This window comes from Rhinolophus sinicus, linkage group LG03, assembly GCF_036562045.2.
Source record: "Rhinolophus sinicus isolate RSC01 linkage group LG03, ASM3656204v1, whole genome shotgun sequence".
Taxonomy (NCBI): Eukaryota; Metazoa; Chordata; class Mammalia; order Chiroptera; family Rhinolophidae; genus Rhinolophus; species Rhinolophus sinicus.
In genome coordinates, this window is record NC_133753.1 from 78359381 (window position 1) to 78375012 (window position 15632).

The 15632-nt window shown below is 34.3% G+C and overlaps 1 protein-coding gene across 1 annotated transcript in view; it reads left to right on the plus strand.

The window, feature by feature from the left end:
• Positions 1-15632, plus strand: part of SCFD1 (sec1 family domain containing 1) — a 96658-nt gene that overhangs the window by 31089 nt on the left and 49937 nt on the right. The window contains exons 11-14 of the mRNA XM_019754524.2: positions 3111-3250; positions 6359-6449; positions 6958-7031; positions 7712-7793. Of these exons, the coding sequence (XP_019610083.2) occupies positions 3111-3250; positions 6359-6449; positions 6958-7031; positions 7712-7793 (387 nt within the window). The remainder of the gene's footprint in view (positions 1-3110; positions 3251-6358; positions 6450-6957; positions 7032-7711; positions 7794-15632) is intronic.

The following is a 15632-nucleotide window of genomic DNA, read 5'->3' on the forward strand; positions in this document are numbered from 1 at the left end:
TCAGAGACTACTATACTCAACCTCCATGTGCATCATTTAGCTTCCCAGACAATATGCATCTTACACATCTCATCCCAGGCATTACATGATCTTATGCACAAATACTTCAACATATATCTTTTTGAAAAAAGTACCATAATTTTATTATCCTACCCAACAAAATTAACAATTTTTATTTGGTAATATCTATAAACAATATGTGTACATTGCATTTGTTTTTAAGTTTTTCAATTTACAATTCCTCTCTTCCCACTCATTTATTATTGCCATTTTTGGAGTAAAGGAATTGAGTTGTTTTTCTAAAGAATTTTCTACATTTCTGCGTTTGGTTGATTGTATCCCTGTGGGGTACAATTTGACATGTTTCTCTATTCTGAGTATTTCCTGTAAACTGATAGGTCTAGAGACTTGATTAGATTTGGTTCAGTTCCTTGCCAAAATAAGTTACTTTTATTTTACTTTTTTTTCTCATGTGAAAATAAATCTTAATTGTGCATGAATAGATGTCACCCATATTATCTAAATGTCATTTTGCTAGCATTAGCTTTGTCTGGCTCACTGGTCTGCTTTAACTTGTGAAATTAAATTAAGACTGCTGAAGACTCATCCATGTTTTTAGCACCGCACGATAGGATTTATGTATCTGGTGGTATGGGACACCATTGTCTTGTCTTATAAGTAAGGAAAGTGTGGATATAGGTGGAAACAGATTAGATTCTACCATGTTAAAACTAATTGTTGTCTTTTATTTGTGTCAATGTTCAGTTTCTTTAACATGATTGAGTACAGCACAGGATGTTCTTATTTCCCGGTTTTCAAGACTGAAATTACTTTTCCTTATTTGCCTGACTAGTATGTAAACAATGGAAATGTTCTTGCCATTATTATGTTATTTCTCAAAACTCTTAACATCTTTTATTTCTTTGTCATTTTAAGTATTCCATCAAAACTTCAGTAAAAATATGCTGTCCTATTGTTAGAGCAGTAATTTCGCTTAACAAGTTACTTTTATTTTGAATGATCTGTGTCATCACCATGGAAACAGTAGTTCACTAGAAATTCTAGTTTAAAAGCTTAGCTATTTAAAAATGTTTCTTTTCTTCAGTCATCTTGTTTTGTTAGATAATTTTTAAAACCAAGGGTTCTTCTCAGATGTAAATGTCAATATCTTTCTTCCTGTACGGATGATTCCTTGTACAAAGTGAGGTTAAGATATGTGGATAGGAAAGTAAGAGGAGTTAGGTTATTGATATGTTTATGCTAGAATAATATGGAAGAGTCTGTAGAAAAGACATAATAACAGGTTGAAATGCAATATAACTATACTCTTGTTACTTACACCACTATGGCAATTAGACATCTATATTTTGCACTCCTAAAGACCTAGACTCAGTATTAATGACCTTGTTTTATCAAGAGGCGATTAAATTATATTCAGTACATTGAATTTGCTAAGACCTAGAAGTTTAATCATTAATTAGAAACTTATATCTTAGTACTGAGATGATTGTGTAACAGTCATGCTAGATAATTTCTCTATGTAATTTTTTTCTTGCTCATCATTCATTTACTCACTTATTGATAGCCATGTTTTATTAATAACTAGCTCACTATTTGGAGTAGAGTTGAACCACAAAATACTGCTGTTACGTGAAGGAACCCACAAGTCTAATGCAGGAATGAGGGAAAAGGTTAGAAAAGATACTTTTATTTTGTTTTTTTGTATGTTTGTTTTTTTGAGAAAGGGCAAAAAAATCAAGCCCCACAGGAGTAAAATTAATTCAAGGCAGAAAAGTCTAGCAACTACTGTCTGATTAACTCTTAGAATTTATGTGAAAGGCAGTGCTGTTACTATCGTAGCGTCTATTAGAACTTTTGAAAAATGCAATCCATCAATCAAATAATATATCAGAATGTTAAGATTTTTTGTTATTGGAAACAACTAAGTATCAAGAGGCTTAGTCAAACAAATAGGTACAGCCAAATACTGGACTACTATGTAGGCATTGATAAAGATGAGGTAGATGTACATATACAGATAGAGAAAGAGCTCTAAAATACATTATAAAATGAGATAAGTAAGGTAAAACAATGTATAATGTAATCCCATTCTTTAAAATTAAAAGGATATGTGTATGCTGCCATATGAGTAATATTTTTCTAAAGGATACACAAGAACCTTAACATAGTTCTTATATGTTTTTTGACATTTTTTTTTTTTTTTTTTTTATTAGTTTAATGTTCACAACAAAATTGAGAGGGAGGTACAGAGATTTTGGATATATTCCTTGCTCCCCACAAATGCGAAGTCTCCCCCCTTATCAACAACCGCCTCCATAATGTACATTAGTTACAACTGAAGACCTTACATTGACATATCATGATCACCCAAAGTCATGGTTAGCAATAGGGTTCACTCTTGGTGTTGTACATCCTGTAAGTTTGAAAAATTGTATAATGATATGTATCCATCATTATAATACAATAAAGAGTACTTTCACTACCCTAAAATACTTTGTGCTCTAGCTATTCATCCCCCCCCCTTACCCCCAACCAGTAACAATCACTGATCTTTTTACTGTCTCCATAATTTTGCCTCTTCTAGTATGTCATATAGTTGGAGTCATATAGTATGTAATCTTTTCAGATTAGTTTCTTTTACTTACTGACGTGGATTTGTTTCCTCCACATCTTTTCATGGCTTGATTACTCATTTTTAATGCTGGATAATATTCCATTGCCTACATGCACAACAGTATAGTTATCCATTTACCTACTGAAGAACATCTTGGTTGCTTCTATATTTTGGTAACTATAAATAAAGCTGCTATAAACATCCATGTAGACATACATTTTCAACTTACTTGGATAAATACCAAGGTGTTTTTTGACATTTTAATCCTCTATATGTACTACTTTAATTAAAATACACAAACAAAAGTACATTTGTATAACAAAACACTGGAAAGAGGTCTTCTGAGTTTCAGATCTGTATTTTGTCCTTGGAAATATTAGAAAGGGCAGCAAGAATCTGTTATTTTCCTTGTTGTAGGAAATGTTATGGTTCTCATACTCAGACTATTATTTAAAACAGGATTACTTTTTTCTAGGATTTTCACTTAAACAGAGTTAATTTGGAAGAATCTTCAGGAGTGGAAAATTCTCCGGCTGGTGCTAGACCAAAGAGAAAAAACAAGAAGTCTTATGATTTAACGCCAGGTGATAAATTCTGGCAGAAACATAAAGGAAGGTAAGTAAGAAAAACATCATTAAGTAAAAGATTCACCTCTTAAAAAGAAATGAAGATGTCATCTGACTTACTGTATTTGATTAAAAAAGACGTCAGAAAGGTCATGGTAGTTCATCTACACAATGAGTAGGAGCTATAATTAAATAGTCTATAGATATGTATTTTTATTGCTCGATTTTTTCTTGACTCCTGGGTTTTTTGTTAGTTTTATAGGAACCACTTCCCCTATCAGTAAGCTCAGACCATATGATTTTGTCGGTTTTATAGATAGTCTTTCTAAATTTTGTTGCTATCCTCACTGACCTTCTACAAAACCATTTCTGTCCTTCATTAAAATGGGCTTTTGTGATAATGAAACATTGAGATGTGATTTTCCCTCTTTGTTCCATGTTTGCCTTCATACAAACCCAGTTTTATATATCTGTGGAGAGACTACCTAAGCCTAAAAACCGTATTTATTTAAAATACATTAGAAATAATAGGTGAAAAAATTGTAGTAATTTGTCCTGTGATTTATAGTAGGCAGATATACAGATCCCACATATTGCTATGTCCCGTTAAATTTAGAGTACTTCATGGGCTCAGTAACTGTCATAAGAGTTATCTAGTTAGGGGTCACTATAGCTAGACAAATCATTCTAAACAAACAACATTATTCCTCTAAGAGAAAAAAAGAATGTTGCTCATCAACAGTTATAGAAATATGTTATTATTATGAATATTTCAAAATACCAACACTGAGATAAGTATTACCACATCTGTATGTGTGTAATATATGTGTGTGTGTGTGTGTGTGTGTGTGTGTGTGTGTGTATGTATATGTATCTTTGATATGGCTGTTTTTTTGGCCTCCTTTATGTTGAAAGAGAAGTAAGATATAGACTTGGTTCAATGTGCTCTATTTCTTTTGTATTTTTTTTTAATTATTTATAACTTCTTTTTAACACTGAGAATCATATTGTTTAGCAAAAAATTAGATTTTTCTATAGAGAAAAGTCACTACCTTCTTTCTGACTATGGCAGTTTTGGGTATTGTTATAATTTACTTTATTTTAATTTTTTTTCTGTTTAGAATTCCACAGTCTAAATTTCGTTCCAGAATAGTAAAGTACAGGAAATTACATTTACATTATTTATAGAGGACGCAGGATATTTCCAAGTTAACTTTAAAGTTTACATTCTGTAATAGAAGAAAGCTTAAGAAAAAAATCTCTTCATTTAAATATGGAAATTTTGAATATTTTCTTTAGACCTTGTTTAGGAATAATCAAGAGCTCAGGTGAATAATGAGAACTTTGATTTTTGTTTGTAAGTAGGAGTAGCCCTGAATAACCCTCACTGAATATTGTCCTACAATAGCAGCATGGGCGCAAGACACTGGGAGACAGCATGGCGTTAAACGGTGACTTAGTCTCTGTGCTTCAGTTTTCCCATCAGTAAAATGTGGGGATGATATTCTACATGTTGCCCTATTTCAGAAGATGGTTATGAAGATTAAGTGAGATAATAGAGAGAAGTAACTTGCCCAAAGTCACCCAGCTTTCACTGGTGAAACCAGGGATAAAACCGCGTTCTGGCAGATCCAAAGTCCCTGGTCTGAACTATGAATAGTATTTACCTCACCAACACTGTGGTCAGGATTAAATGAGAAAAAAGAGACAAATTATTAGTAGAGTGTTAGGCATTCAGTAATATGTCAGCAGTCATGATTGTCTGTTCGCTTTGAGACCTGAAGATCCTGGAGGTTTTAAGGACCATCTAGTTCTCCCAGCACATTTTACATGCTCAGTGCTGGTTTTGCCAACATACACTCTGCTGGAGCCGGGGTTCGTGTGTGCTGTTGTCATAGAAAACTGGACTGTGCTCCTCAGAATCCTTTCAGAACTTCTGTCATTTCTGTCTGTCTTCATTGGATGAAGTGTGCTGATCACTAATGAAGTATTATCAAGGAAAGAGGGGGAGGATTCTGTTTCAATACTGATGAGACATGCCCTTTTCTTTCAGAAAGGAGAAAAAGCTTCTGGCCTCCACTAAGGCTGTAGATGAAAAATACTCATGTTAGGAACCACTTCATGGTCATCATATATTCATCTAAAACTATTCGTCTAGAATTCAAGATTAGGACTGAGCAACACTTTTTCTACTGGAACTGCTTGCTCAGTGATTGCAGATGAGTTGTGTCTGAAGTCTACATACAGAAATCACTGCTAAACTGCACTTCCCAGGAAGAAGATACCAGGCATTAGACCAACAAAATGGTGGCCTATGTTCTGTTTTTACCAGTAGTGTTTTAGGATATTAAGCTTGCAGAATTAAAAGCTTTTGTTTTACAGTTACTGTCATGTAATATTTTTTTAAATACCGCCTTTGTTGTTGCATGGATCCTTTGACACCATGTTGTTAATTTGGGTGGTAACATTTACGTGATGGGTGATACATGATGACTTCTTTGTGTTTCAGTCAGGTATTTTACCTTTTTTTCTAACAGCATATAGGTGAAGAGAAAATGTGATGTGGTTAATGAAAAGAATAGAAATAAAATTTAAATTTGTTTAGATGTAAAAGTATGATATGCATTTTAAAGAAATAGTATTTATAATATGCAGTTGACCCTTGAACAGTGCAGGGGTTAGGGACACCGATCCCCCTGCACAGTCGAAAATCTGCATGTAACTTTTGACTCCTCCAAAACTTAACTGCAGTGGGTTCTTTGGATCTCCAGATTTAACCAACCACTGTTGCGAATGTGAAAATACTGTTTTTGATTTTCAGTTGCTTGGATCTACAGATGTGAAACCCCTGGATACTAAGGGCCAACTGTATTAATTTAAAAAAAAAAGAAAATCCACATATAAGTGGACCCATGCATTTCAAACCTGAGTTGTTCAAGGGTCAACTGTAAGTAAATAAATATTACAAGGCTATGTAGTTGTATTTATTCTACGTGTTGTCTGCATATATATATATATATGTATATATATATATAAAATATTCAAATCCAAACAGTACATTTATAATAATGATATATCCTCACTATATATTTCAAAATTTTTTTTAAATCTCTTTTAATGTCATACTCATAGTTCTTTTTGTACAATACTGTTTCAGTCCATTCCCAGAAGTTGCAGAATCAGTTCAGCAAGAACTAGAATCTTACAGAGCGCAGGAAGATGAGGTTAAACGACTTAAAAGCATTATGGTAAGGTTCTGTTTGCTTTCTAAGAATTATAGGAAGCAGAGAGACATCTGGAGGAAGAAAGGGGTTTCTTTTCCCTCCCCTAAAAATTCAAGGCCGTTCATTGCTTTAAAACAAAAACCAACTTATATAAAATATCTTTTTAAGAAAACCAAATACTGAGTAGAGCAAAAATTGTTTAAAGAACTTGAAAAAAATGTATAATGTGGCTTCATTTTAGAAATACATATTCCAGTGCTGCGTCTCTTATTTATTACTATGTGACCTGTGGCAAGTATCTGGACCTATTCTTCATCTGAAAATGCAAGCTGGTCCTTTTTGTAGTCATCCAATCATTTATTAGGCATTTGGTGGCTAGAACTTTTCTGTAACTGTCGAAATGCAGACATTTATTCCTTAAAGGAAAAGAATTGTTAATCTTACTGTTTACGAGTGATCTTAGAAATATATTGATTTTTATGCTTGGGCTTGGGATTTTTGTGTAGTTATTGGACACTTTTTTTCTTCCCAGGGACTGGAAGGGGAAGATGAAGGAGCCATCAGTATGCTTTCAGACAATACTGCCAAGCTAACATCAGCTGTTAGGTATGTAAGCAGTATATACTCTTTGAAGTGTTTCTGTTGACAAGATTTATTTAGAAGGTTAACAAATTGGTTAATATTTTTAATAATAGGAAATAGTAGATAATAGCATATACCTTTAAGATTAAAGAACTAAATTGTGTTTTTAACATGTTCAGGTGAAATTAAGTTCCCTCTTTATATAGCAGATCATTTGCTTATTTCACTTGTTGGAGAACTGTATAATGCAGGTAATTTTACTAAGAAAATAGTGTTGGTGATAACGTAATGCAAGTTGTTGCTAAAGTTATCATTGCTGCTATTATTTTATTAAGTAATGGTTAAGCAGTTTCTTTTGGATTCTTTAAATACCATCAAGGAGAGAGGAAATGTGTTTTAGAAATATAGGCACAATCATATTTCCATTAATCTGATTTTATCCTAAACCTCCAAATTTTAGAACCTGAAAGTGAAATGATAGAACAATAACTAAGAAGCATTTCACCTGTATTAAAGTAGTAAATACGGTATGTGTTCAAGCCTCCAGATTAAATTCAGTTAATAGACAGTTTAACTTGTCATTTAGTTACTATTTTACTATTCTAAGTTTCCTCAGAGGTAACACTGAGGTGTGGGTTTTATTAAGGTCTGTATCATTTTCTTAGAAAATTTAATGGTTGATTTTCAATTTTTTGATATTGTAGTTCTTTGCCAGAACTCCTTGAAAAAAAAAGACTTATTGATCTCCATACAAATGTTGCCACTGCTGTTTTAGAACATATAAAGGTAAATTTAACTTTTATCCCCCCACAGTATAAGTTCTGTTTATGTAGGGTTTTATACTTTGTAAGATGCTTTCATATTCATTATCTCATTGAGCTCTCGCTGTAACATTATGAGGTATAATTATTGAGGGCAGCATTACTGCCTTCATTTTTTACAAATGAGGAAACTTAATAATCCAGAAGGATGAATGATTTGCCCAAGGTCACACCTTCAGTATACAGAAGTTAGAATCTGTGGTATTTCTGTGATGTCGCACTGCCTTGATACTTCCTGTACCTATATCCTGTTTCAGTAGACCTGTATCTAACCGTCAGTAACACAGATGTAGACATCCATTTGACTATAGTACTATACAAAATATCCATTAATAACATCATTTCATTATGTAAATTGGTTCGAACTTTTTTAGTTTTAGATGAGTCTGTTAGCATTAAAGCTTCTTACTCTCTCCTATTTACTGATTTTGAAACAAATACATTAGATCATCTATCAGTTGTTATCGTAGTTCTTTTTTTTATTACTTTATTCATGATTGTCTCATATTAGCTTGACTTAATCAGCCCTTCGCTATTCTACAGTTATTTATTCTCTGGACATGGAGCTGAATTCCGGTGACAGCTTGAGGATGTGGTTATTACTGAGTCCTACTTTTTATTTAGTTAATACGATATATTTCCAAAGGCAGCGTAAAAAAGCTGAATATGCTTGCTGCCTGTCAAAGATGTTGACACCTTGGATTTAAGGAAAAGGGCCTTAAACGTTTTTCTTTTTTAATGATTTAAAAAGTCATGGAGCATTAGAAAGGAGCTCGTATCGATAGACAATGAGCATTGTGCAGCATGGTATTTAAACCTGCATAATTTCTATTAAGCTGACAACCTAATTTTCTCTTTTCTTCCACATCTTGATAGTAATACTTGCCATTTTCATGTACCTACAGGATTAGAAACATAATTGTTCAGTCTATAGGGGATTCTGTTGCTGAGGTTTTCCCTTCTATACGTAGCATCTCTGTAAAGTAGGAAGAGATTGCTCAGATCTGTTTACCTGAGGTTTTTGTCTCCTGTGAAGATAATATATATATATAAAATATCCATTAATAATAAAATATCCAGAATTTATTGATCATCTAAGCTTTACTTATAAAACCAGGTAAAATACAACAGAGAGCTATCTATATAAGGAATTTCCTTCAGGAGGAGAGAAAAGGCTTTGCTTACAAGGCAAAGACTGTGACTCTAATAGAAAAAGTTTTTAAAAATGTATTGCACTTAAAACAAATTTTAGTTTCTAAAAGTTTCTAGTTTTTTAACTATAATTATGTAATAATGATCTTATGACCCATTCAGCAAACATTTTTGAGTACTCGCTGTTTGCCTGGCAGGATGCTAGGTGCTACATGCAAGTACATAGACAATTAAAAAATTGTAACAAGTTATGACAGTTGTTAATAGTACTATGTGTGCTTTGAGATTTAAGCTGTTCTGTGGATTCCCTTGATTCATAGAAGGTTTTTGTTCACATTTTTTATTAAAAGTTTATTAATTCTTACACTTTGTGACTTCAGTTGTCACAGCTATAAAACCAGGAAAATGCCAGGCTCAGCAACTACTACTATACTGAGTTGTGTAACTCAAAGTAACTAATTATGGAAAGCGCACAGTTTCATCCTGTTCATAAAACTTGACAAACATTATCGTGCTACACATGTGTATGAGTATACTCCAGGTCAGAGACTAGAGTTTATTGTTTGAGAAAATGCTGGTTAAAGTAATTATTCAGTCATGTTTATTGAGTGGCTCTGTGTGTATTGTGTTATGCCCAATTCTGTAGATTCTGTAGTAAACAAGACAGATAAGTTCTCTATTCCCTTGGAACTAATTGTAGTGGCAGTAAAGTAAACAAATTAGGAAACAAGATACTTCAGGCATTAGGTGATGTGAAAACAACAAAAACAGGGTGATGTGAGATGATAGAGAGTGGCTGAGAGGGCTACTCTTAAGTGGTCAGGAGTAAGTGGTTAGAGAATCACCTTCGATTGAGGTGATGTTTGAGTTGAGACCTGAATCATAAGAAGGAGCCAGTTCGTGAAAATCGCAGAGCCAAGCGTTCCAGGAAGGACTAAGAAGTATGAAGGCCTTCCTTCATACAGGAACAAGGCGGTGTGTTTAAGGACCTAGAAGACTAGTATGGTTTTGGTGACGGAAAGAGTGATAGACTGTCATGTAGCGAGAAATGGGAATTGAAGTATGATGGGCAGTCACTGGAGGTGAACGACATGATGTGATTTATGTTTTAAATGCAGAATGCACTGAGGACCGTGAGGGATGGGTGAGTTCTGGAAGTCAGTGTGGAACTGGAAGGCGCCTGTTGTAGCTGCCTAGGGGGGGAAAGGGTGTTTTTTTAAGGCAAAATTTACTTATGAAATTCTTTACGATGCTCAGTTGTTGCTAATAGAGGCCCTTTGTCTGAGATACTTTAATCTGCCGCCATGCCTGACCCAAACAATTCTGCTTTAAAGACCTGGTCATTTGGCTCTCTTTAGAAAAAAATGTTGTTTCTTCCAGGGCTAAATGTCTGGCACAGCATCTTTATCATTCGAGGTGTTAAGCAATTTTATATAAAACATGCACATTTTGGAGTAGATCTTTTTGTTTGCTTGTTTTTTAAGATTTTATTGGGAAAGGAAGACTGTGTGTTTCCAGGACCTTATTGTGGAACAGTGTGTTTTTCCCAAGACCCATCAGCTCTAAGTGAAGTTGTTGCCCTTCAATCTTAGTCATGGAGGGCGCAGCTCAGCTCCAAGTCCAGTTGCCGTTTTCAATCATAGTTGCAGGGGGCACAGCTCACCATCCTATTGGGGAGTCAAACCGGCAACCTTGTTGTTAAGAGCTTGCGCTCTAACCAGCTGAGCCATCCGGCCACCCCTCTGGAAGCTCAGCGGCAGCTCGTTATCTTCAATCTAGTTGCGGAGGGTGCAGCTCACTGGCCCATGTCGGAATCGAACAGGCAACCCTGTTGCTCAGAGCTCATGCTCTAACCAACTGAGCCATCCGGCCTTCCCTGGAATAGTTTTTTTGCTGTAACTCAAGGAAGACACTTTTTCCTAATAGGATCTGATTTAAAGAAACTGTGCCTTAAAGTACAGTCATTTACAGAGGGAAAATAATGTCATTAATAGGACATACTATTCCTCTTTGATTCGTTCTAAGAAACCCAGTTAATATCAGTAGGTTTTTAATATTGATAAAGGAGCATGTTTATTCTAAGTGTTTACATATAAATTATAGTTGTATTTAATAAATCACATACTCAAGAGTTATCCTAATGTAAGAAATTATGTTAGTATAGAAAAATTGGAATGTTTTCTGGGAAGAGCCCTCTTGTAATGTTGACCATCTCTGAGTTCTGCTTCTCCCTGTCAAAACTAACATATAAGCTCCCATTATTTCTCATTACACCTATTTGTAAAATTTCTCCTTATCGTTTTTCCATAATTATTAAATTCGTAACTTCATAATATTTACTTTTAAATGGCATGTTTATTTGTACCGTTATTATGTAATACCATCTCTCTCTGGTTATAATGTTAATATTAATTAAAGAAGTATTTTTTTCCATGATCTCTTGCTGTTTTCACCAGAATTTATTGATCATCTAAGCTTTACTTATTTGTAAACATTTATTCATGAAAGCAGTAAAAAAAAATTTTTATTAGCAAGGATATTATGACTTTATGGGGAGATCTCAGAATGCTTCTCTTGGAATTTATCTTTATTGCAGTTTTGCATATTTCTCCTTTTGTCATGTTTAGATTATAGCCACTTCCTACATTTTCTTAGATCATTTTCTGAAGCAGAATACTAGAAGAAATTAATTTCTTTAGAAGTCTTGGCAGTTATCCAGCAAGTTAAAACTAGCACACCAGTTTGCAACAACTTTAGCAAATATTATCACTCAGGTTTATGGAATATTCTGAATATTTTAGTGGTTTGGATAGTTAACTTTGGGTTTAATAGATTAAGGAGTAATTTGTTGAATCCTCATTTTTATTTGAGTAACCCATACCTATTAAAACTTTTCTTTAGCAGTTCTTTTATTTCTAATACAAATATGACTTTCCCTACTTGCTGATTATCGGGGATGCCTTCTGGGATTACTTAAATATTTGTAGACAAATTTTAATTTATTTTAACTATTGTTATTTCACCTGCATAGTCAAACTGAATTAAGTACTCTTAAGGAAAGGAACCGATAACTACATGTAAGGCGTAGTGTGAGAGAGAGATGGCATCATATGATTTCACCCAGTGCTCCCCTGGAGAGGAAAGGCTGTCACATCAGAATGCCTCATCGCCTGAGAGCCAGTAAAGAACAAGCTGTTAATAAGCTGTGGTGTGTCAAGTCTTCATTGGTGCTGAATCCTCATTTTTGTTTTGCCGCTGCTTTTGAAGGAAGTTGAGAGGTGCTGAATTAGACCTAAAGACATCAAGAAGACCTAAAGACCTAAAGCAAGCATGTACAGCCTCAGGTCTACACTCTGAGCGAGCGTTAGCCGTGTTAGCAGTGCTAGCTTTTAACCACAGCCCCTCCTCCAGGCAGCTAATTGGTCTTTGACTCAACTTCTTTATTCTTTGGAGAAGATAAGCTTTCAAAATAAAGTAGAAATTCTCTTAATTGAGCTCCTCTAGTCAACACACCAAATTAACCGATGCCCTTTATCCCCTCTGTAAAACACAGTGGCTACCCGCCACACGACGTACTGACCACTGGCAGCTAGTATGTTCCTCACGTTGAAATTTTTGCTTACCAGAGAAAATTATTTGTATTTGATTCCAATCTGCTTGTATCAATTGTATGAGTAGGAAAAGAGGACTGTTTCTATAAAACTAAGTTACACAACTTAGACTCAATAAAGATGGTGATTTAATTATTGCTTAAACGAAAAGATTGCAAAATTTCAAAAAATACTAAAATTGCTTTACAAATGTCTACACATCTTTGTTCCACTTCAAAGAAACTGAAACTGGAAATCTTAGGTGATCCATTATAGTTGTGCTTTATGCAAAAAAGAAAAAAAATTTCAGTGAACCTCTGTTCTCCAAAGAAAAGGTCTAGGACCTACATCAAGATTGGCAGACAATTGTACATTTTAGGTCTTAAATGAAAAGATGCTGTTTAAAACATATACACAAGGTCTGACAATTAAGTTCATGAACTCATCCTAGAAAAAGTGCTACATACCTTATTGCTGAATATCACTACAGTCACCTTAGAAGTACTCCCCTTGGGAAGCTATGCACCGACACCAGTGCCTAGTCCACCCTTCAAAGCAATTTTGGAACTTTTTCTGGAATGGCCATCAGAGCCGTTGTCCTATTACCCTAATGTCCTGAATGTCATCAAAATGTCTTCCTTTCAGTATTTCCTTTATCTTCAGGTAAAGAAAGAAATCACTGGGGGCCAGATCAGGTGAGTAGGGAGGGTGTTCCAAAACAGTTAGTTATTTACTGGCGAAAAACTCCCTCACAGACAGTGAGCTGGTGCATTGATGTGATGCAAGAGCCATGAATTGGTGGTGAAAAGTTCAGGTCGTCTAACTTTTTCACGCAGCCTTTTTAGCACTTCCAAATAGTAAACGTGGTTAACTGTCAGTCCAATTGGTCCAAATTCATAATGAATAATCCCTCTGATATCAAAAAAGATTAGCAACATTGTTACAATTTCACAAATTTAATTGCTCAACCTCGTCTTATACAACAGATCCTTTTTGATTATCCTTTATATTAACTAACTGATTAACTGATCCCTACTCTCCTGAACACAGTAGGAAAGAAATTGTACTATACTAGGAATCAGAACATTTCTCTGGCTGGATTTTGGCTGATCTATTTAAAATGATCTCCATGTACCAAGTGAATGTTCTTATGACCTTGGTGTTTTTTCTTCAAGGCAAATCTTCGTATATTCAGTTGGAGGAAGTCCTCAATGGACAGGCTGTCACTATCTCCTACCTCTTCTCATCCCAAATAAGATTAATCAGTATCAGAATTTAAAGAAGTTTTTCTTACGACAAGCTCTTGAGTGAGTGGAACTCACTGAAGAGCTTTTCACACACTGAATTTCTGGAGAGTACTCCACCTCTCCAAAAAAAAGTGTGAAATTACCTTACTGTAGTTCTTTCCTCTTGCTTCTCTGCCATCTGCTTTTGTGAAGATGAAGCACTGTAATTTAGCAAGATCCAGTTTAATAGATTCATAAAGGTTAAATTCAAAGAAATAAAGACTTCTCAAAATCCAATAAGAAAATAAACAACCCAATTTAAGAAATGGCCAAAATATTTGAACAGAGACTCGACTGAAAAAATATACAGATGACAAATAAGTTCAACAGTCATTAGAAAAATGCAAACTAAACCACAATGAGATACCACTACACATCTATTAAAATGTCTAAAAATAAAAAGATTGATCATGCCAACCTTTGTCAAGGATGCACAAGAACTAGAACTGTCATACTGATGGTAGAAATGTCAAATGGTACATCCACTCTGAGAAACAGTTTTTTAAAATATTAAATATTTTGAATCCCCCAGCCATTGCACTCCTAGGTATTTATCCAAAATAAATGAAAGCATATGTTCACTGTGCACAAATGTTCATAGCAGCGTCCTTCTATTAGCCAAAATCTGTAAACAATCCAATTGTCTATCAACAGGCGAATTGAATAAACGAATCATGGTATATTCATACAGTAGAATACTATTCAGCAACAAAAAGAAAAGTACTATTGATATATGCAATAATATGGATGAATCCCAAAATAATTGCAGAGTGAAAGAAGCCACATTAAAAAAAAAGTACAAAATCTATCATTGCATTTACATAAAATTTGCAAAAATGTAGCTGGTCTTTAGTGACAAAGTAGATCAGTGTTTGCCTCAGGACAGGGAGAGGAGTGTTGGAGACCAACAGGGAAACATTACAGTAAGAAAACTTCTGGGTGACGAATGATATGTTCTCTATCGGGATTGTGTTCATGATTTCAAATTCTGTGTGTTGTATGTCAGTTACTCTTCAACAAAATGGAAAATTTCAAACAAAGCTTAGTGTTCATCTATTTTAAATCTCATTTTATAGATTTAAAAAATAGAGTTTTGTTTAAGTCATTGAGAAAGCCAAAGATTAATTTTGGTAATGTGAAGTTTTGGCTTTGGGTTTGAAGTGACCTAGAATAGCAAGAAATGGAATATGCTACGTAATTTGTAAATAGGTAAGCCCAGGAGATTCCAGGAGATTGTTACAGATTTTTCCCTTATGCAATAAGATAAATGCAGAGAGTAGAAACAAACTGACATGAAGAATAAAATGTTTACACTAAGAGGATAGATGCATTCCTACTTCATAATAAATTTCTCACTATTATACCTTGCTTTGCTCTACAGAACTTGAGGTAGCTTATAATGACAGCACATAGAATAGGAAGAATAGCCAAATAGGAAGAGTGAGAAGCCGGGGTTATAAATCAGACTAGAATGTCAAGGCCAAACGTAACCCTTAAAAACTTCCCCTATTCTCTGGCCCTCATTTTCCATAGTTCTTCATGAACTTCCTCTGAAACTTAAGACTTTCAAGCTAGAATCCTTTGTGGAATCCTAAGTAGATTCCACAAATTAGTAAGATGTTTTTCTTTGGTCAGATAAGGTTAGAAATAAAATTTGCTGTATTCTCTTCTTGGAGGGTCACAATACAGTATAATATATAAAGTCTGGAAGTCATATGTGTGAAAACCTTATTTCACAAGAATTTCTCAAATTCTTTTGACTTTGAAACACTTTTG